Genomic DNA, 21,244 nt, shown 5'->3' with positions numbered 1-21,244 from the left:
ATGAATAGAATCCTTTAAACATTCGTGGTGCTCTGTTGTTTTTTGTATAGAGGGTGAATTAATTGTGGTATATTTCTGAATTATTTTAGACGTAATCCAAAATACAATTTCCAGTTTTTCTTAAATTTGTAAATTAAAAAATAACTTAAAACTTAATTATCTCGTTAATTTACGATTGCATTGCTCTGAACATTGCCGACATTTTTTTTCAAATCTACAAATAATACTCAGGACTATTACCTACTATTTTTCTTTTTAAATCACTTCTTTTGGCTCAAAATTTGTTGGTGATTAAAAAGTTCCGGAACATCCAAAGGACATTTAACTGTGTTTAAAGTTATGCCAAAAATATTGTTTTTCATAAGTTGTAACTCTAAAGGTTGGATTTTAGTTAGTTTCTTGCCTGTTTAATATGATTGATAAGAATACAAAATAAACATTAAAAATTTTCTATCAGCCCGTCCACTTGTTTAACACATTAAAACAATTTGTAAAGAAAAACAGCTAAAGAATTGTATTTATATTTTTTGGTTGTGAACTGTGTTGAATCGATTAGAAACAGGACACATCATAAAAGAATTCAGGAGATTGGGTCTAATTGCTTGTGGTTAGATTTTATTGGGGGTCGTAAATAACATCTTCCTTTCTTATTTTTAAATTACCTTTACCAACTATAAAAACATTTAGTGCGGTTATTGATCAATGTTGTTATTGGGTTCTGGTTATGTGACTTTTCAAATTTAATTTAATTCGAGAATTGCTTTCGAGAGAGAATTTTGGGAAACTGTATCAGTGCGAGTATTGGGCCAATCAGGAGCGTGAATAAATCTTATAAAATTGCGAAATTCATTTCGTGTGCGATAAGAGAGCGCTGTTGAACGTTTCCAATCTTTTCTTACCGGTCGAGTAAATCAGGTTGTGGGTGCAAGCATCCATAAAACGTAAATTTACGGCCAATTTTGTCAACATTTGGAAGTCGCGATATGAGATAAGATGTGGAGGCAGTTGACGTTGTCCGCGGCAATAATTTCGGTTTCGGTAGCTAATGAGTGTTGAGTTTTGCAAGTGGCATTCCCGATATGTGATTTTGCTAATTGTGCCATTATATTACTCAATAACGGTTGTTAAAGGCACTGGGCCGGCACCTAAAGAGCAAAGATAACCTTATCGAATAGCTGCGAAGAACAGCAGGATTGGCCGAGTAATAAGAATCTGCATCGTGGAGTAACCGGTTCTATATAAGGCCCCTACACGACAAGCCTTTGCTGCTGTCACCGGCATTTCCTTCGCTAATGAGATGGAATTGGACGGACAAGCTTTTGCTGTTCGCCACTTTTCTACTCTTCGACGAAAAAACGGAATAACATCGGTTCTAATAATATTCGAAGCACAAGCAAGTTCTAACGGCGATGCCCCTATTAAACGAGTCCATTCGTATAAAAGAAGAGAATGCCCGCGGATTCCTGACAAGCCCACATATGAAAAATGTATCACCGAGACGACAAAAACCGATTGGTTCGTTTAGTGCGCTTTTTGTGCGCCGATGGCGGCCGTCCCTTTGAGCACAATGGACGCAAAAATCTAATTTCCAAACGGCACGAGAGTGTAACCACACACGCGCATAACTCATGAATAAATAAATAAAACCAAAAGTTGCGTTGCGGAAAATACTCTTGTATTCTTGAGGATTTATGGAAGTTCGTTAGCTCGTAAACTTCGACGACCATCCGATGTTATGGACTGCAACATCGCACCCCGTAACTAAGCGAACGACTCTAAAGATTTGTTGCACAATACGAACCAGCGGTCTCAATTAGTCCGACAGCCGATTCGATTTATCATCAAACTTTTGCCAACTTTACTTTCAGGCCTCACAACCATTATTTCGGCAATTTCGTGTAATAATCGCGTACGAGCTGCAACAACTAGCAATTTCACCTCGCCATGGAGGTCCGGACATGCTCCTTCATAAAGAAACTTAGCACATTATATATAATTTTATCTTTAAGGAAATTGCCTGCATCCCGTTTTAATTTACAACATCGACGTTTTCGACGAAAAAACGAGCGTCGGCCCTGGAACGTCTGCTATTTCAGATATTTCGTCCTTTTCAGCGAATTATTTTATTCTATATTATGTGCCAGAAGTGGACTATTAAAAATGTAATAAAATTCCAACAGCAATTTATCCCGATGTTTTATATTCTGCAAGGGTCTAGACATGCCCCGTGGAGAGTTTAATCATGAAATTCCAAGATAAGCGTCATTTCATTTTTGAATGCAACTCTGACGATGTTTGGCTAAGGCCTAACTGCACCGGTTCGGCTTACGGGTAACGCTTAACTAAGCTGCGATTGCAAATATAAATAGAGTTTAATTAAATCGTGCTGCACCATGATATTTTATCTGTTAATTAATTTAATCCGTCAAATGCTTGTCAACTACTTCTTAATAGTTTACAAATACGTGAAAATGTTGCGTTTGTTTTTTATATAATTATCAAGAGTGCAATAATTCAATGAAATTAAAATTAGTAAGTACTGGCTTAAGTTTTTAACTTTAACTCAATTTTATTAAAAAAAAACTTGCTGCAGGGATGACTGAAGCAGGAAAAAAAACTAGTTGTGGAAACTTTCTTGTTAGATATTATAATGTACACCAACGAAAATTTATATTTCAGGGTGTAAACAGAGGTGTATAGGCTATAACTTCAGAACAAAAAAAAACAAACCAGCCTATTATTGCAATAAAAATGTAAAGAATTTTGATTTCGAAGACGAAAAAGCAGTGTCTTAGAATTTTCGTCTAAAGCTACCATCTACGTATGTACAGTCACGATCAAAAAGAATGACACCCCTGTTGTTTGTTGGAAGAATTCAAATTGATACAAAATTCTTTGGATTAAGTAGACAATTGAAAGAGTTAAGTTGAGATGAGTTGAAAAATGAGTTCAGTGCTTTTATGGACGTTTATTAAGTTAATTAATAAACCTTTCTTTTGTGTTCAACAATGTTATTTAATAAAAAATATATAAACGACTAAAGTTCCATAATTTTACACAATAATTATTATTTCGAAGATTAATAATTTCGCGGTTCTGAAATTTACCGATTTTCTGACTTTATCTCATCTTCATCATCCATGCCATCTAATCTAGGTTTTCTTCCGCTTTCACCTCTATTTTTGCCATTATTCCGTAAAATTGCTGTTGCAACAATTACTACCAAAGTATCAGTTTTTAAGCAACAGTTAGAATAACAAATCTTCTTACTATACCGAAGGTTATTGAATTTTATTTTGTTACAAATGTTTTTTGAAGCAATCGAATTTTTTTTTTTCATTATACAAATCAAGAATACACAATTTCTTATCAATCCGTTTTCAAATTGTGCATTGAAATTGCTTTTTTTGTTTATTTTAAACCAAGTTTTCGACAATTTTAAGTTGCATTAGAACTAGAATATTTGAGTGTAGTTTTTGTGCCTTCTGCGACCCCAAATCCCGTACGTTCTATCGAGACGCAACGAATTTATGCTTTACACACTTGTCTTATTTATGATCGCGCGCTTGCCGGTCTCACATTTATATATCTTTCGTCGTGAATTAGTTTGAAAGTTGGTAGTATTTTAAATTTAAAAATAAACCTCTGGCATGCTTTGCTACCAAAATTAATTGCTAAATATATTATCACCTCGCGTCCTCGCATCCTGTCTTTCCATTAAGAAAAAAAGGCAGCCACCGGGTTGATTTAAGCGTTTCAGTTTTTTAAAGAAACACATTTTTGGCCGTAAAACTTTCACGGAAAAAATCCGATTGTTGCACCCCGGTTTCTCTTTTTATGGTCCGATTCTTATTTTTTAGGGGAGGAATCGCTTTCTCCATATAACGGTCCGGTACCTGCGATTTACGGCCGAGCACTTCAATTATCTATTGACATATTGCATTTACCGGCGAACATAATGCAAATTTATGACGCTTCACGTTTCCCATTTGCTGGAGCGATATTTCTTGTGTCATAATTCGGTCCATGTTCTGATGCGTTTGTTTATTTTCAGGTGAGGAGTGTAGCGTGTTTGGAAGTTTATCGCTAGACACCCCGTTAACTGGTAATTAACCGCTACAATGGCAACCGTGAGTACATATCATGATCCATCTCACACAGCACAGAATCTTTCCGAAGACCCCATCTCTCTCGCCCTAAGAGATCGCGCATTGTATTCAAGGGCTGATCCATTCGCCCGTGATATTATATCGCTCGGGGCTATTGGATCGTGTAATAACCCGATACTAGCCTAGGGAAGGAATAACTCCATGCAATTATGCCGACCGGTAACGGGAACGGTGCCGTTAATCGACACGTTTTCCTCGAAATTATTTCGGAGAGGCCGCACGACAATTTGCTCGGATCACACGGATTTGTAGCGTTTTTGTGAAATAAATTTTTTCTCGAGTCTTGGAACAATTGCACGCTGCCCCCATACGTTCTAATTAATTTGCATGTCTCGCGAGTTATTGCATGTGGCTGTCTAAACTCATTAGCGGAAAAGTTAGTGACCGGAAGTGGGAATAAAGTAAAGGATTAAAGCACAATATATTACTCGGAATCTGCTGGTATTAATGAAGTGCAAATGTCGGCGATAAGCACGCATGGAAATGATTGAGGCTAGCACATGTGAGGTATCTATCGGTGACATCGTTGCCCATAGAGGAGCTCGTTGTCAATCGGTGATCGATATGCGCGCATTCTATGTAGATTGAGACGTATAAACTCTCGGTGGAATATTGTCCAGCTCTCCTGCCCCAGATGATCGATGTACTAATCTTGTTATTTTTGGATTACGGTCGCCCGATTTCCATAATAGAGTCATAGATTCGTGTTCTTGTTATGCCATATATCACGACATTACCGTGGGTTTATGAAGTGACTCATGCGTAAGGGATATGCAGACATATTGCATTCCCAGTCACGTATCGACATTTATTACTTATTGATGGGCGCAGGGCCCGACCCGATTGGACGTCAAGTGTCCAATGGGGCAGATGCACTTTTTTGAATTAGCAATCGTGGGGTTTGTAGCACTTAAATCATCTTTGACAGGGTTTAAGTGCCGGCTTTTGTCCACTTGATCGCGGCATTGTCTAACAGCAGATGCGCCTCCAACGGAAAACTATCAACTGTGAAATTGACGAAGCCCAAGAAAGGCGTGATTTCGGTTTTGCTAATAAATGATCCTCTTAGACACGGCTTGACTCGCCGGAACCGATCTTTAATGCTATGCTTGTGCAAGAGATGAATGGCAGAAAATTGCTTATGGAGAGCGAAACTGTCATAAGATTGCAACAGTGCTATCGGCAGGTGATATTAGACGCCCATTTAATTCCATATCGGTAGCTCAAGCGCTCAATTTATTGTTTAATAATTGCGAGATAATTGAAAACGATAAAACTGTTGGCAGCTCAGCTCTGATGATTCTGCCCGACTTTGATTTATGACCGATTGATAGAAAAGTGCAAAATTTGAATTTCTGAGGCGCGGGCGCGGTTAATTGGTCGGCCAAGTGCCGGGGGTGTTCGCAGGTTGTGTTGCGAAAAGTGTAACGCACCATAAATAATTCCGTGGGAAAATTAGAAACTCGTTAACGAATTGCCTCCCGTTCGAATCTATAATTCTATAAAAGGCATCATCGCATAATTTAATCTGGATCGGCGAGGTTGTTAATGGCGGCATTAAAAAATTGCAGTTAATTAAATAATGCAGCCGTTGCACAAATACTGCAGTCTGGAAGGCACCGGCTGAGGCCGCAAGAACTTGCACCTGCCTTGCAACTGGTGTTCCGGTCTATGGTGGCCTTTTTGCCATCGCAAATATTTTAATAATATTAAATAATTCCCGACCATTTCTCGATGATAAATCGAGTGGTTGGCAGTGCCGCGCCGGTGACTCGCTCCAAAAAAGGACGCGGCCAATTAAAATTTTCTAAGTGTTCGTTATAAAGAATAAAGCCGACCAGAATCGCCATTCTGAATGCGTCGGAAATGAGAATCCAATTACAAGTAAAACGAAGCAAGCGTCAGGCATGTCCCGACTTCGTGCCGGTGGAACAACACACCGACAGCCGACAGACTTTCCGCACAAATAAAATTCCGCTAAGGAACAAAGAATTAAAATTCTTCACGGTTGTAAAACGACGCGAAATGCGACAACTCATACGGACAACACCGGACCTGATTAAAGCCGAGCTCTAAAACACCAAATACGATCGCTTTGAACTAAACTAGAAGCGAGCCAATCAGAAAGCCACGCATTCCTAGCTAAATTACTAAAAAATCCTACCAGCTTTCTAGCCACTAGTTTTTCACCAAATTATTTGAACCACCTGAACTAGAGAACCGTTTCTATAATGTCTTTAACAATCCAGCCAAAAATATTTAAATTGCAATAAAATAGATGTAAAAAATTTACGCTAACGAGACAGTATTTCAACTGAAAGACATTATATAACGTAAAAAATAAGTACCGCTCTACAAACATTTTAAAGCTTGTTTTATTTTATCCTGACTTTCAGTGATCCCGACCGGGTTCGGTCCCATCAACTCTACTGTACTTTTTGATTTTTTGCTTTTTATTTTTAATTAAAAAAAAGGATGGCATGTAAAGAAGTACACGAGAAGTTCACAAATTCAAAAAAGTGTTGCGAAATAAGTTGTAAAATTTAATAAAACTTGAAAAATATCTACGTCTTAATTAAACACTAAATACGATCGCTTTGAACTTAACTACAGTACAACCTCTCTTAATGGTCACCTCCGAATAACGGACACCTATTCACAACGGACATTTTATAGGAACGTAACAAAAGCATTGGGAAATAATGTAAGAAAACCTGTCTTTAACGGACACTCTGTAAAGCGGACAAGGATAAAAAATCTTTAATTACCATAATATCATATAATTTATCTCTTACAACGGACACATTAAAAGAGTAATGGTGCAAAAAACGAACATTTGTTTCAAGGCTTTGTAGAAATGGATGAAAAATTCTATACCGAAAATTCAGAATTAAATATCGATGAATGTACGAATTTTTTTTTATAAAACAACGTGATAAAAAGATTGATAAAGACGATTGTGATAAAGGGAAAACTTGCCTTAGAACCTCAGTTCTGAATATTTTGAATTTATTTCCTTTCTTAATAATTTTAATTTTATTTTGAAAACGTTTTTAGTTATAATATACCTTTCTACGAATCAAACCTTTAATAACAAAATGGTTATACAGTCAGGAATCTTAAAGATATCAACATGGTCAAAAAATAAAGCTATACAAAACATATTTGAATATTTGGTCGGCAGTTTATGGAATGATGCTTAAAATTATTTTCTTAAAATTACTCACCCCTCATGAGTAGACAGCTCTTCACAACGGACAATTCTCCACCGGTGTCCGTTGTTGAGAGGTTTTACCTAGAAGAACAAGAAGAGAGCGATTAAAAAGCGACTCATTTCTGGCTAAATTATATAAAAAAAACATTGTAGGCAGTATAAGTCAATTGTTTTTTATATAAACTGAAAATAAAGAACTCTTTCTAAATTTTCTTCAGCAGTTTATTAATTACAGTGTACTTTGTTTGCTACATAAAACGTCAGAACTCGCAAAAAAGCTTTAAATTTGAATTAATTAAAAATGTTTCCGAAATGAATTTTGTTAAGAATAGTTATTGATAAAATCAATTTTAAAAGCTTAACTGCTCTTTATCTACAAAAATTCTATTTGACCTGAACTTTTGTTTGATGATCCAAATGGCGAGACTGTTTCTACTTAGTTTTTTAATTTATTTTTAAGATCTTTTGTACGTTGGACACGTTTGGCTTGAATAATAGTTATTATTAACTCAACATGTGCTTAGTTTCGATGAAATAAGTAATATAGTGAAACCTCTCTTAATGGGCCTTCTGAATAACGGACACTTCTTTACAACATAACAAAACATATATTTAAATTTCCACCTTCCATTGGTGGACATCTCTCCACAACGGACAATCCTCATAGGTGTCCGTTGTTGGGAGCACGTAAAAAACAATTATGCTGTACTATTTGTAAGTACAGTAGGCTCAGAAGAGGTTCACAAATTTGAGAAATATGTGAATACGGCTAGCGAAAAATGTAAAAATGAATGAGAAAATATCCTGCGTCTTAAAAGGCCAGTTTGCTTCGTAAAATATGTAAAAATGCTCAATTATACATTGTATCGTTCATTGTTGTGTTCGGCTTGATTTGGTGGCGCGTATATCACTTTGTGTGGGCCGTATGTTTTCCTATTTCATATCAAATGAATAGAAATAGAGACGATCAATCACGCGGGATCTTCCCTGAAGGATAAAGAAGCCATTCGGAGCGGCCGGTTGGTTCATTAGAGTCCAGAAACCGTTGTTATTATGAGATATTGTCAACGTTGAGTCTCGATGGCTTAGCAGTTAGTCACGTGGTGATCGCTCCGCCTTTCATTGTCTATAATTATAGGTTGGGTTGCAAAGTGCGCAATTAAGCTACTGGAAATTATATTGTAATTAATCGCTCAGTGATTTTCCTTGAATTCGCTCGAGATGGACATTCTAAGGATTTAACGGATTCTTTCTTTTCATCACCTCGTCTAATTGCATACTTGTTTCATATATACCTAACAAGCTTGTGGGAAATGGATGTGGCAACTTTTTATGGGAATTACGGTTTGTTACATGTCGCAATGACGTTTTGCTTTAATTTTTTCCTTCTTTTCTATTTGAAAATTACGACGCATTCCAAACGTGATTTTTTTTCAGATTCTATGACTTTCGGTAAGTTTGGGCCAAAATTGTTTTGACTAAGGTACGTAGAGGGGCAAAATCTGCAATGAAATCGCATTTATTAAGACACTGCAGCCTTAATAAACAAATTTTATTGCATTTTTGGGTTTGAGGAACTAAATTACTAATAATAACAATTCGGACGCAACCATTGTGTGGGCAGGTCTAGACTCTAGACTCGTCCTTATCACTCCAATAAAACATTTCCAGGAAGCCAAATTTACATACCTATCACACACCTGAAAAGCTAATTAACGTTTCAACAGATTTAAATAAATCTATTTTTCAAACGATTTAATTAAAACACTAAGTTGTGACCATAGTAATTGCAAAAAATATGATTTATAAAGTTGTATCTGCAAATCTACATAGTTTAGCCTAATTAATGCATTGTAGTTTTAATAAGGCAATTAATCACAAGTGTTGAAAGCGTTTTTCTGACTTTTCCTTTGCGCGGAATCGTCTGCAAGCCGCCATTTGGGATGCAGATCCTGGCTATTTACTTGCCTCGTCGCCTCTCCAACTGAAATCCGAGTTTGTCTCATTTCCAAAACTCGGAAAATCTGGCGTGCTTAAAACTTCGGCGGAAGCCATGCACACATTTATTTTAATGCAAATGATGTTCTCATAGGTGTGTGTAAAAAGCCGCCACCCTCTGAACATCTTCGAATGTTCTTTTCCATTATTCAGGGGTAGATTATTCGGGAGATAAGTTATACTGCAATTGTAAAAGTCATTTGGCGGGCAATGGCAGCAGCCGATGTGATGCATGGCTGCAGACGCATGGGGAATTGCGTCGCGACGCTTTTTGCAAAAAAGTTTAGTTTAATTAGTTTAAGGGAGGGGACGTTTGCATTTTATATCAGCGGGAGATTGATGACAGGTAAGCATGAGAGTGTTCGGGACGCGTTCACCCCCGGTAATGGGGGCGCTAATGCACGCCAATGATATTTTTTATTTGCACTTATTGTAAATAGGGGGCCTCAAATCGACTATAAAGCTGAAATATTGGACCATTTAAAAGCCTATTACATTCATATTTACTCGCCAGATCAATAAAATCACATACAAAACGAGTTATTAATTTTCTTATGGAGAGGAGTAGTTAACAGTTGTAATAAACGTAACACGAGATGTTCTCATTTGAATAAGATGCACATCTTTTATGCGGAGATTAGCGTGAAATTTATTTCTTTCGAGGTGTTGATGCTCGTTATAATTCTCGTTTTATCTTGATTTGAATCAGCGTTTTCAAAAATTTGATTAGGGTTTTGTGGGCCACTTGCGGGGAATTTGAATAATAACATGGAATCGGGCGTTTTCGATTTCTTAATTTTCATGAATAATATGAAAAAGCCTCAAACATCTCCATTATAGTCTGTGGCGAAAAGTTGATGGCCGCATGATTACCAACCAATCTTTTCACTGAGCTGGTTGGTCGGACCCAGTGATCTCGTCTTGGGAGGTCTGGAGCTACATTTCTTCCAACCGTTTTGTACTTTTTAGCAACCATATATATCATAGAGCTGCATAATTCTTTTGTTGGCTTGTGGCCGAATCGAAGTGTGTGTTTAATTATCGCGGGCGCAGGAATGGTTGCCTAAAATCCGTACAGTTGGTTGCGTTTATTTTGAATTCTTGTTCGGTCGTTTCTCTGGTGAAGTTGTTATAAACAATAAAAACGTTTGCGGTCGTAAATCCTCAAAGAGGTGGGTGTGAAGTTGCAAAACAGCGGCCGTATGCAAAGCGCTCGTGAGTTTTATGAACATCTATATAGTGTGTGCAAATTGTGTGCAAAATCGCACCTTTTGCTATAATACCCAATTACAATATTGAACTTGAGGCTACTGCACTGGTCTTTGATTAAAATTACATGTAAACTCGGTTTCAGCTTGTTTTACATTCCATTGTTTGCAGCCGAGAACAAAGAGATTTCGTGCGGCGTTTCTCCAACTGTAAGTCTCAATTTTTATCCACCTTCCACTCATTATTTATTGCAATGATGCATTATGCATTCGACATCATTATTTAGACGGCGAATTTTAACGCAGACACCCAAATTATACCGCACCTACGCACATAGAAGCCGAAAAATTTTACATTTTCAAATCAATTACAGTTCTTGATAGTTCGTTAACTATTAATTAACCTGCCACCGAAATTTTAATATGATTTTAAAATTACACAAATCGGTTTATATTTTGTATTTTGCAGCAAAAGATTTTTGACCTAATTTAGTACATTTTTGAGTTTTATGAATCCACTACATTTGAACCCAAGTGAAATAGAAACCTTGAAATTTTCTTAGAAAACAGCGAAATTCCAGATGGATTGGCCGATATTTACGAAATAATCAAACAATATTTTGTTCATTTTTTTGATAATCCAAACCCAAAATTCTGCATCTGTTATTGCAGAAATGACAGCTCTTTTTCTGACATTGCTTGACTCAGATCTAAAGAAAGACAAAAAAAATTATAGGAAGAAAGTGCACTTACTGATACTTGGGTAATTTAGTTTATAACTTTTGATATCATCTGATACAAGGAAAAGAGGGTCAGTGCTTGAGTTGAAAGGACTTTTACCTCGCGAATTCACCTAACGCCAACGTCTTGGATCTTGGATTTCTCAATTAGAATTATAATAAACACTTCTGTCAATAAAAGTTCTCGAAAAGCAACATAAAAAACAACTCTGTCTTAATTAATTCCTACAAAAATGGAAACCGTTTTTCAAGAACTACTCTCTAATCCAAGTTATTCAATTTATTAAAATTGAGTTTATATGCGAGCATTTGGTCCAATTTTAAGACCAAATAATTTAAATTTTATAAATTACACTAACAAGAGACACAAATAATTCATCAATACGTGACAAATCCTGTTAGAGTTTAAGATAAATTTCAACAGAAAGGAGAGTTAATTTTTAATTTGATGATGATTTTCGTTGCGATTATCTCCCATATTTTTCATCGCAGGAAATTAAAAAAAAAATAAAGACATAAAAGGAACGACATATGTCTTCAGATTACGTTAAAACATAAAATACAGGGTGTCCGTTTTTGGAGCTCCACCAGTAATTTGTATTTTTTATAAGAGATCTAAATCTGTCATCATATTTTCCAAAGCGTTCTTGATGTCAGATTGACAACACTCAACTTTGTTTTTTTTATGAAAGCCTTAAACGCTTTTTGTATTTTTGAATTTTTTTTTCCTGATTACAACGATGTATCACATGATATGATCGAATCTTACATGCTGATCAAAATGGAGAAAAAAGCATTTTCACGTAGAGTGCTGTGGAAAAAAGTCTATTTTGTTTTTAAACAGACTAGACTTTGGAAGTCTAATTGAATTTGGATCTAGAAGGTTTACATTTTCACCAAGCTTACTTATTTAAAAACTAATATTTTGAAACCACGTAATCTGGTCAGGAATGATTTATAATTTATTAGATATTGTCCGAACTAAAAAAAATACAGTTAAGATTTTAGGTATTTTAAGAGTCTTTAAGTAAACTGAAGAAAAGATAAACCGACCATCACTCCTTAGCTTTTGTTTGACATCATAAGCTATAATTTATTTCAAGTGACACTCGAATTTCTATACTTTTGCAGAAAAGAAAATTTATCAAAAGGACATTTGACTGTAAAAAAATCACTAAGGTCTTAATTAATTTTTCAAGTATTACACCGCGTAGCGACTTTTTGGTTTTGTAGGAAACAAAGTTTATCCAAAGAATTGTAAAAAATTGTATGCACTACCTACTTTCTTACGGCCTTAAGATATTTTTTTTGTTTCTTAAATTACTTTGAAATAGAAATTGTGGTAAATATATAATTGTTTTTATTGTACTCGTATTTAATTTTGGGGTAATTGGAAATAAAAAATAAGACTTTTCTTTCCTTTATTTTTTTACTCGACTAGAAATATTTATTTGTGTTTCGGTCATAAAACTTGGTACATTCTGTATCTTAATAGTTCTTTTGGACTGGTATCAGTTGGTGCCTGTAATTTTTGATGACTAACAAAACACCATTAAAAATATTTGAATTTCGTCCCTTGAGTGAGTTTTTCCTTAAAAAATGTATAATAGGGGCGCACTCTCCTTTTGTGGTGTAGGCAGAAGCTTCGCGGTGTGCTTTGTGCGTAAGAAAGTTGGAGAAAGTTAGTCGGCGGGTGGTTGGCAATAATTCCTAATTTTAATTTTTAAGGTAGTGTAAATTTGCGTTATAAATTAGCAGCGTGTGTGTTTGGTTGAAATTGAGGTCCAAACGTGTCTGAAGAAGTGGTTGTTATGATGGCTCCTTCCTAATTTCGCGAAAGATGTTGGTTGGCTTAAGTTCAAGACATGTTTACAGCCCCGGGACTTAGGTAAACTTGTAAAGTTATGCGCAACACGTAAATACCGCGCTAGTAAACTACCATTTGGCTTTCATTATGGCGCCCCCCTACCCCTATTAAATCTTTGTTTTAATTGCGGCTATTAATTACGATCACAGTTTATCTTGTGCGAGTGTTGGTTGCGTATGAATTAGTTTTCAGGAGCGAACTAATTAGAAGAAAGTCGATGTATCACCGGGGGGTTCTAGACTCGCCTCAAAATGGCTGGCGTTCTGACATGGGAGCTGCCCGCTGTTCCAACAAGAACGCTGATTTATTACACCACTCATTTCTCGGACTTCACCCCACGGTTTTACATACACCCACTTGGAGGCGCTCTCACGCCCGAACAACGAACCTTCTTGGAGATTTTCTACATGTGTCGCCTTTTTGTTACCAGCCGAAGTCACTTATTATGATGGATCGGCTTCGGCGGCCCTCTAAACGACTGTTTATGCTCATTAATGGCCCTTCGAACCGACACCAACCGGATCCTATAAATCCAGCGGTAATGAAACGCGCGATCCGATCGAATAACTCAAAAAATTTCGGAAATTGCGTAAGCGAATTTGTCTCTCCGGAGAGAAATTTTAATAAAGCCCCGCCTTCAGGCGCTCGAACGGGGTTGGAATGTCTTCCTATCGTGATACTTTCACGAGTGATATTCTTTTTAAATGTTGTTTTCAATAAATCAATAAAACCGAGATGTAAAGATACCCTGCACCAGTATTTCTTCTTTTCAGGCATTTCTGAATTTATTGGCATTGTTTGTGCTTTATCTCTGTGTTTGATCGCTCGTGGTCGGTATCGGTTTTCAAATTAAAATAAAGCTCGACTCGTGGAAATTTCTTGCGACGTTTCTTACCCCCGAACAAAATCAATTATATCAAAGCTAATAAAGTGAGATTGACTGAGACATGGCGGTCGGTTAATTGGCGAGTAATTTTATTTATTGCCAACCACTTCGCAAACTAACCCCAGAATTGGCAGTTTATATGGGGGACAGTAAAGTTTGCGGACCCGACAACGAATAGACTGCCGCCGTGATGTAAACACAATTACCGAATCAATGTGACTGCAGGGATGCACAATAATTCTGTATTGGGAGTGAATTGCTCATGTTTACAAGAGACTAACTACAACTAAATGGGATGTACGTTTGCGCCGATATATAAACCACCCGATAATGAGATATTGCGATAATTACCCAAATGGCCACGCGGAACCACACCCGCTCTACCAATATTAACTAAAAATTTCTACAGCTATTTCTATTTTTATTTGCAGAAATTTTTGGATTTTATTTTCAGTTTTTACGAACAGTAAGAAATACAAATTACCTAATAACGGACGGGACATTAAAAGATCTCATATTTTTTTCGTTGAACATTCGTGTCAAAATTATATGAATTCAAAGGGCACTATTTATGAATTAAAAAATGAAATCCACAAAACCGAAAAATAAGACAATGTGCAACAACTTCGGATGAATTTACCGTTTACACATGACGGACGGGACAAAAAAACTTGTGCGTGAAAATAGCTCTAAAAAATTTATTTCGACATGTTTTATTTATTACTTTAACAGTTTTTTAATTTTACAAAAATACCCTCATTTCTGTTTTCTAAAAACTTGCTACAACTAATAGCCCAGTCAAATTAGACAACAAATCGGTCAAAAAAATTCCTAGAGTGTTAAAATTTTTTTAAAGCTTTTTTTACACTTGGGTAAATATATATCAACAGTCCCCGAGGTTGGGAGGGGAGCTCGAGGAGGGGGAGGGGGTTAAAGCACCCTTTTTTGGTTTTTTGCTTATATCTCGGAAACTGTTACTCGTATCAATTTTTATTTTTCTACCAAAATTAAAGCTGATAAAATTTCCTACAAAATGCTTATACAAATTTTTCTTGTAGGACTAACCATAAGCGAGTTATAGGGCTGGAAAGAAATAATCATTAAAAAAATGTGCTATAAAAGAAAATGACTTCTGATTAGCAAAACTGACAATAAACTAATTTTATTGGGTCCAACACTTTATTAGAGGAGAAAGGGGGAGACATGGGGGTCACAGAAGTCTTGAGAGTCGTCTTTAGATGCTGCATTTTCGTCTTCATCTCAAACATTGAAAACTGAATTACAGTCTTGTTCAGTAAAATATTAATACTGAATTGTAGTCTTCAACCGGAGAGCCCGAGGAAAGAAAGTATTTTTCTTTCTTATTTACGCACTTTTAGCTTAGTTGGGAGACGCTTTATACACACTATTTCCATATAAATACTTATGATATACTAATGTTTAGTTAAACAGTGTAGACACTAAACTTCAAAAGCTACTAGCTCGCTTACGATTAGTCCGACAACAATAAAGCTAGGACCATTTTGTAGGAAATTTTATCGACTTTAATTTTGGTAAGGAGATAAAAATTGATAGGGGCTACCGTTCCCGTGATATAAGCGAAAAAAACAAAAAAGACATTAGCCCCCTCTCCCTTCTTGAGCTCGTCCCCCATCTTTGAGGACTTTTGATATATGTCTTTCCACGTGTAAAGGAAGCTTTTAAAAAAAATCTAACTCTCTAGGAATTTTTTTCACCGATCGTCTTATTTTTGGCTAATTTGACTGGGCTATAAGAAAAAACTAAACTTTTTTTTATGATTGATTTTTTATTAGTGGTCAAAAATTTTTCATAATTTGTGATTGGTTTGGTGATAAATTGATAATAAATTCAGGCGTCAGTGGGACCGGTTAGGGTTATCCGTCAACAAAAGAAATTTAACTTGTGAGGTCTGAAGGAAGTTCATTTATTAGGTAGGGTAAACACTCGTAAGTAGCTTTAAGCCACTATTATGGGGTTTTGTTGAACATATTGAGCCGCTAGGTCGTAAATTCTGCAAATGATCGGTTTGGTGACATTAAAAATTTTCCCAAAATTAATAAACAAATGCTGTTTTGGTTGGGGATGCGCCATTTCGTCTCCGAGTTCATCAGAAAGCCGTCAGAATCCATAAGGTTCTCCCGCGCTAGTCCCTGACGGGCCATGCTGACCTGGCAGCCATAATACGCTTCTGTTTCCGTTGCCATCCCAACACCCACCCCGAAGCACCTTCACTCCAACCATCCCAGGAGCTCGGGCCCATAACTCACCCGTCGCGTCTTTGGGCTCCGCCGCTTACCCCCTGACAGAGACGAATGGGTGTTTCTTCCCGATATATTTAAGCATGTATCTGATATCAGAACGTAGGCATTGTACTCGGAAAAGTACTCGGCGTTGTCTGTGTGATTTATTCGGGGTTAAAAAATCGTGGTGTTTGCGCCGCAATTAACCGCCACGCGTTTATGAGGGCGTGACCGGACGGAAGCAATAGATGGTCAATAACTCAATGACGGGGCGCCCTCGTGATAGGCCGCAAAATGCCCAGCGCCCAGATGGTCTATGCCGATGGCAAATACATGATTTACGCGTGTTGTTTTACAACCATAAAAGTCTTGCGTAAATTACCGCGCTGAAATATGTCTAATTTAGGACAGACTGATCTACAGATGGATGGGGGATGAATGCTGAGCACACATGTTGTAGCTGCGTATTTACGATAGTGACACCCGACGTACCGCAACATAATTCACACTGAACCTCCAACACTTAACGAGATCCAAGTGATGCTAAGCTCAAAACCCAAATTTCGATTCGATGCGGGACAGAATTCGCTTTATTAAACTAATTAGTTGGATGCATCGCCACAAAAACCCAACAATTTAATGCTCTGCTCTACTAATTAGAGATATAACGAGAAACAGACGGACGCACGCGAACTTTTCTTTTTACAACGCTGTACTTTTACTTCTCCCTCATCGGCTATATCAAGATTACAACTTTTTTATTTTTATCTCACCATTGAGGTTTTTCCAATTAAAACAGGGAGCCGCTCTCCGGGGACCACAAACTATAGAAATGCGTTATGTAACCCTTAGACACTCCAACTCCAACCAAGACGTTACTCTAGAGACAAATTCGGGGGAAACTACAAAACTAGACAAACCGTAACGCACACAAATCGCTTCTCAATCAACGAACGCCAAAACGGGCAGAAAATTCGTTAAAATGGTTAACACATTTGTATTTAATTTTATGACCGACGCTTTTGAATAAAAAATCAGAAATATTTTTTATTAGACGTTAAAGAAATACAGGAAACAGTCGAAGACAGGATAAAAAAAAATAATTGAAGCAGTGCCATCTTACAAAAAAATTTCGGGATATTGAAAACACCAAAAAAGTGACGCTTATAGAAAAAAATTATGTTAAGTTTTTTTCAAAATAGGTACACGATTCGGTTTATATTTAATGTATTTTGCAACAAAAGGGTTTTTGAGAGAGGATAATTACTTAAATTGAAGTAATTCATTGAATTCTAAAATTTAACTACTCTTTTAGGCGATAACTTAAAATACTGACGTAATACAACTGTTGAATATTTTTTGAAGAGTATTTTTCTAGTTTCTGGTTGTTCAGAAAATGAAAATCAGTAAGTAAATTGATTATTAATATCACTTTTTATCTTTATAATTTTTGCTGTGCCGTCCGTCATTGCAAACATAAAATGTTGTTCTTATTTCTTACATTGTTAAACAAAACCAACAATTTTTTATTTTCACGGTCTAATTTTAATATCGTTAAAGTCTTTAATAATTAAAATTTGTCTGAATATTTTTTGAGCTACTTTCACCAACAAATTTTTTGTCCCGTCCGTCATGTGTAAACAAAAAGTAAATTAATCAGCAGTTGTTACACATTGATTTATTTTTTGATTTTGTGATTTGAAAAGTTTCTACAGGTTCAATTTTTGAGCTATTTTCACAAACAAATTTTTTTGTCTCGTTCGTTATGATTTCAAAAGTTTCTACAGTTCCCATTTTTTACTTCAAAAATAGTTGTTGGAATTAGTGTCTTTTAAATATTTACAAAATTTTATAACGATTGTTCAACGATCAAAAATTTGAAGTCTTCTTTGTGTCCCGTCCGTCATCAATTTTTTTTTCTGTTCGTATTTCAAAATTTAAAAAGGTGGCTCTAATTGTAGGTTGCAAACAATTTGACTGGTATTAAGTTCCTGTAAAGAAAAATTCAGTTCTACTTATACTTTAATTTAATTTTACTTTAGTTTAAAAACTGAAAATATAATTAAAAAATTTAGGCAAAGTGTCCTGTCCGTTAAAATAGAATGGCTGGATAACTAAGTAGGTAGGTTTCTAACTATTTTTTTTAACCGGACAAAGTGTAATAGAATTCTTCTAGCATTAGCATTTGTGTTTTTTTTAATCTTTGTTTTTTAAATAATTCCTTTTATTAAAACCTTCCAATCATTGAATTTTTCGCAATTTTAAATTTTTTAACAAACTTCTAAAAGAAATATTTTTTTCCCCAATTTGTATTTTTTCGGTTTTGCAACAATCACACATCATTTGCAAATTTTTTACGTAATTTAAAATGGAGAATTAAATGCATTAATGGGCAAAAACTTTGGCTGTAAACTTAAAAGGGCATTAATTTTTAAAAGTGCGATTAATGTGATTATGAAATTGGCCCTTTGTGTTAAAAACTTGGCAATTAAAAAAGGGTTGTTAAAGTTAGAGGCCAAAAAAACTGCGCAAATTATGTAAATTGTTGTATTATTTTGGCGGGGGTGCAGAATTCGCCCGTCATTTTTGGACCATACGGGGTGGAATATAGGGGTGCGTAGGCCCGTTATCCAATTTAACACAAACGCGCACCCCAAATTTACCGTGCTGTAAATAACTTAGGCATGTCGTGGAAGTAATATTACTTCCACTTACTGTTGCATGGCGAATAAGAAGAAGGAAGGGTAGAGGATCCGTCCGAATGATTTGTCGTCGTATTTTTGCGACTGTATGCAGGTTTATTCTCTGGGACGAATTGCGAGGGCCGTTGGAAAGAGTGGCGGCTCCCAATTAAACCGAGAGCATAAATCCAACAGCGAGCTGCGCTCTGCTCTACCAAAAGATGGACGGCATCTGCCGAATAAGCGAATAAACAGATGAGGTTAAATAAGTTCCGGAATATCGGGATTATATAACTTTTCGGGAGCAAAAAGTTTACTCGAGGGCTAAGCCGAAATTTACTGCTTCGGTTAAAAGTTCCGATGAATTGGATGCCAACAAAAACAATGACGCAGAAGATCGACTCGGACTTAGAATATTACAAATGGACGGAGACACATCATTAAATGACGCAGAAATTTTTATTGCAATGAATAATCCACTGAACTGGAATTTATTCACCTACCCCAAACAACTAGAATCCTCACGTTAATTAACCTTCCACATTTTTATTTTCATAGCAAATTAAAACCTGATTTTCTTGTTCTAAAAATAGGCTAATCGGTTCGATGATATTCTATTACGTTATTAGAATCATGTAAATACATAATTTGATATTGCTCAAGTATTAATCAAGAGGATAATGATCGTACAAAAAACAATAATTACATACTTTCTTTTGAAGCTTCTTGAACAATTTTGTTCTTGCTCATTTTTTAATGAATGAATATTTAATTTTACTTTCAAATTATTTTCGATACTCACGATTTAATTTCGAACAAACAAGTTATTATGACATAATTACGGTTCGAAATGATTTATTGCACCCATCAGTGGTAATGGGGCTTCATTTCTGCAATTATTTCCTTGAATTATTAAAATTTTTCAATTTCTATAAATAAAGTGAAGCAGAAAAGGCTTTTAAATTCATTCCTTGTACTTCGCTGTACGTTTTTTTAGGACATTTTTACACACACCTTTTTAAAACAAGGTACAGTGGAGCCTGGTTATAACGAACTCCGAAAATGCGTCAAAATAAGTTCGTTACATTCGAAGTTTTCTATAAACAACAAACGAAAAAAGCGTTTTTTTATCAGTTATTTTTAGTTTTCGTATGAAATAAGGCGAAATAAGTTGTACCTATACTATAGGTATGTATTGTGAAAAAAACATGAATTCTTTGAGAAACAGTAACATGTATACTGTGTGAATTTTATAGTTGTGCAAATGTTGTAAAGGGTGGTAAAAATAAGTCAACTTGCATTATCGGAATATTCATAATTTCTGAGGTATAGAGAGTTTTAGTCGGCGAATAATTTGGGACCAACAAAAATTTTAAATTAATCTGGTTTCTGAGCTTAGTACCTATTTCAAAATCTATTAAATTAAATAAAAATTAGCAAAAACAGGCACAAAAAAACAAATCCTCCCAATAAAAATTATAAAATTGCAAAAATTTTGTTCTGATTTTTTTAGGGAAGATACACTGAATCTATTTCCTTAAATGTTCAAACTGCTCAAACAGTTGAGATTGTTTTTTGACGAATTTTTCGATGCTAAGGTGAAAGTTGCACCCTCTGTATCTAAAGAACTAGTAAAAGTAGTAAAAGTTCGGTGAAAACAAATTAATTTGTTCTACTATCATAAAATATAAAACATTTGCTCAATCTTCAATTTCGCACTGTAATTATGTTTAAAAACACAGGTTTTCATTGGTTAACATGTATTTAGTTAATAATTCAATAATCTGTTCATCAGTTAACACATCTTTTACTGCTTTGTTATTGTTATTATCAACTCCAACATAGTTATTTGTCAAAATACGGTAAGAAGTTCGTTATAAACGGAAAATTGTGTCACATTTTAAATCAAATTTAGTTTGTTATAAGCGGGTTCGTTATAACCTGACTCCAGTGTATATGCAAAAATGATGCTTGATTTTCAAATTTTTTAAAAAAAGATTATGGAACGTGAAATTTTGGAAAAATAAGCAAGTTTTGTAGTGCTTTATAATTACGAGTGCAAAAACACAAGCTTAAAGTTGGAGGGCTGTCGTCATGCAACGAGCGTATGCGAGACACTTGAGAACTTTGAACGTATTAAGTGTTATTTGAAATTTTTTATTTAAAACACGTTGCTATGGGAAGGGTGTTTTAAAAATAGTGATAACACTAATTTAAAAC

At 35.6% G+C, this 21,244-nt stretch overlaps 1 protein-coding gene across 8 annotated transcripts in view; it reads left to right on the top strand.

Annotated features, from left to right (window-relative positions):
- The window catches only part of Ubx (ultrabithorax), a 103,839-nt gene that overhangs the window by 56,221 nt on the left and 26,374 nt on the right, over positions 1 to 21,244 (top strand). For 4 of the 8 annotated variants that reach the window (XR_010333649.1, XM_064355973.1, XM_064355971.1 and 1 more), the window contains 2 exons: positions 4,055 to 4,105; positions 8,821 to 8,835. The exons of 1 other annotated variant lie outside the window; for it this stretch is intronic. Coding sequence is in view for 6 of the 7 variants with exons in the window: in XM_064355973.1 (XP_064212043.1) it covers positions 4,055 to 4,105; positions 8,821 to 8,835 (66 nt within the window). In the remaining variant the exon portion in view is untranslated. The remainder of the gene's footprint in view (positions 1 to 4,054; positions 4,106 to 8,820; positions 8,836 to 21,244) is intronic. 3 more of the 8 variants (XM_008203013.3, NM_001039408.1, XM_064355974.1) reach the window with 2 other exon arrangements.

This window comes from Tribolium castaneum, chromosome 4 (assembly GCF_031307605.1).
Source record: "Tribolium castaneum strain GA2 chromosome 4, icTriCast1.1, whole genome shotgun sequence".
NCBI lineage: Eukaryota > Metazoa > Arthropoda > Insecta > Coleoptera > Tenebrionidae > Tribolium > Tribolium castaneum.
The sequence above is the reverse complement of the archived record's forward strand: the minus strand, read 5'-3'. Positions and strand labels throughout refer to the sequence as shown.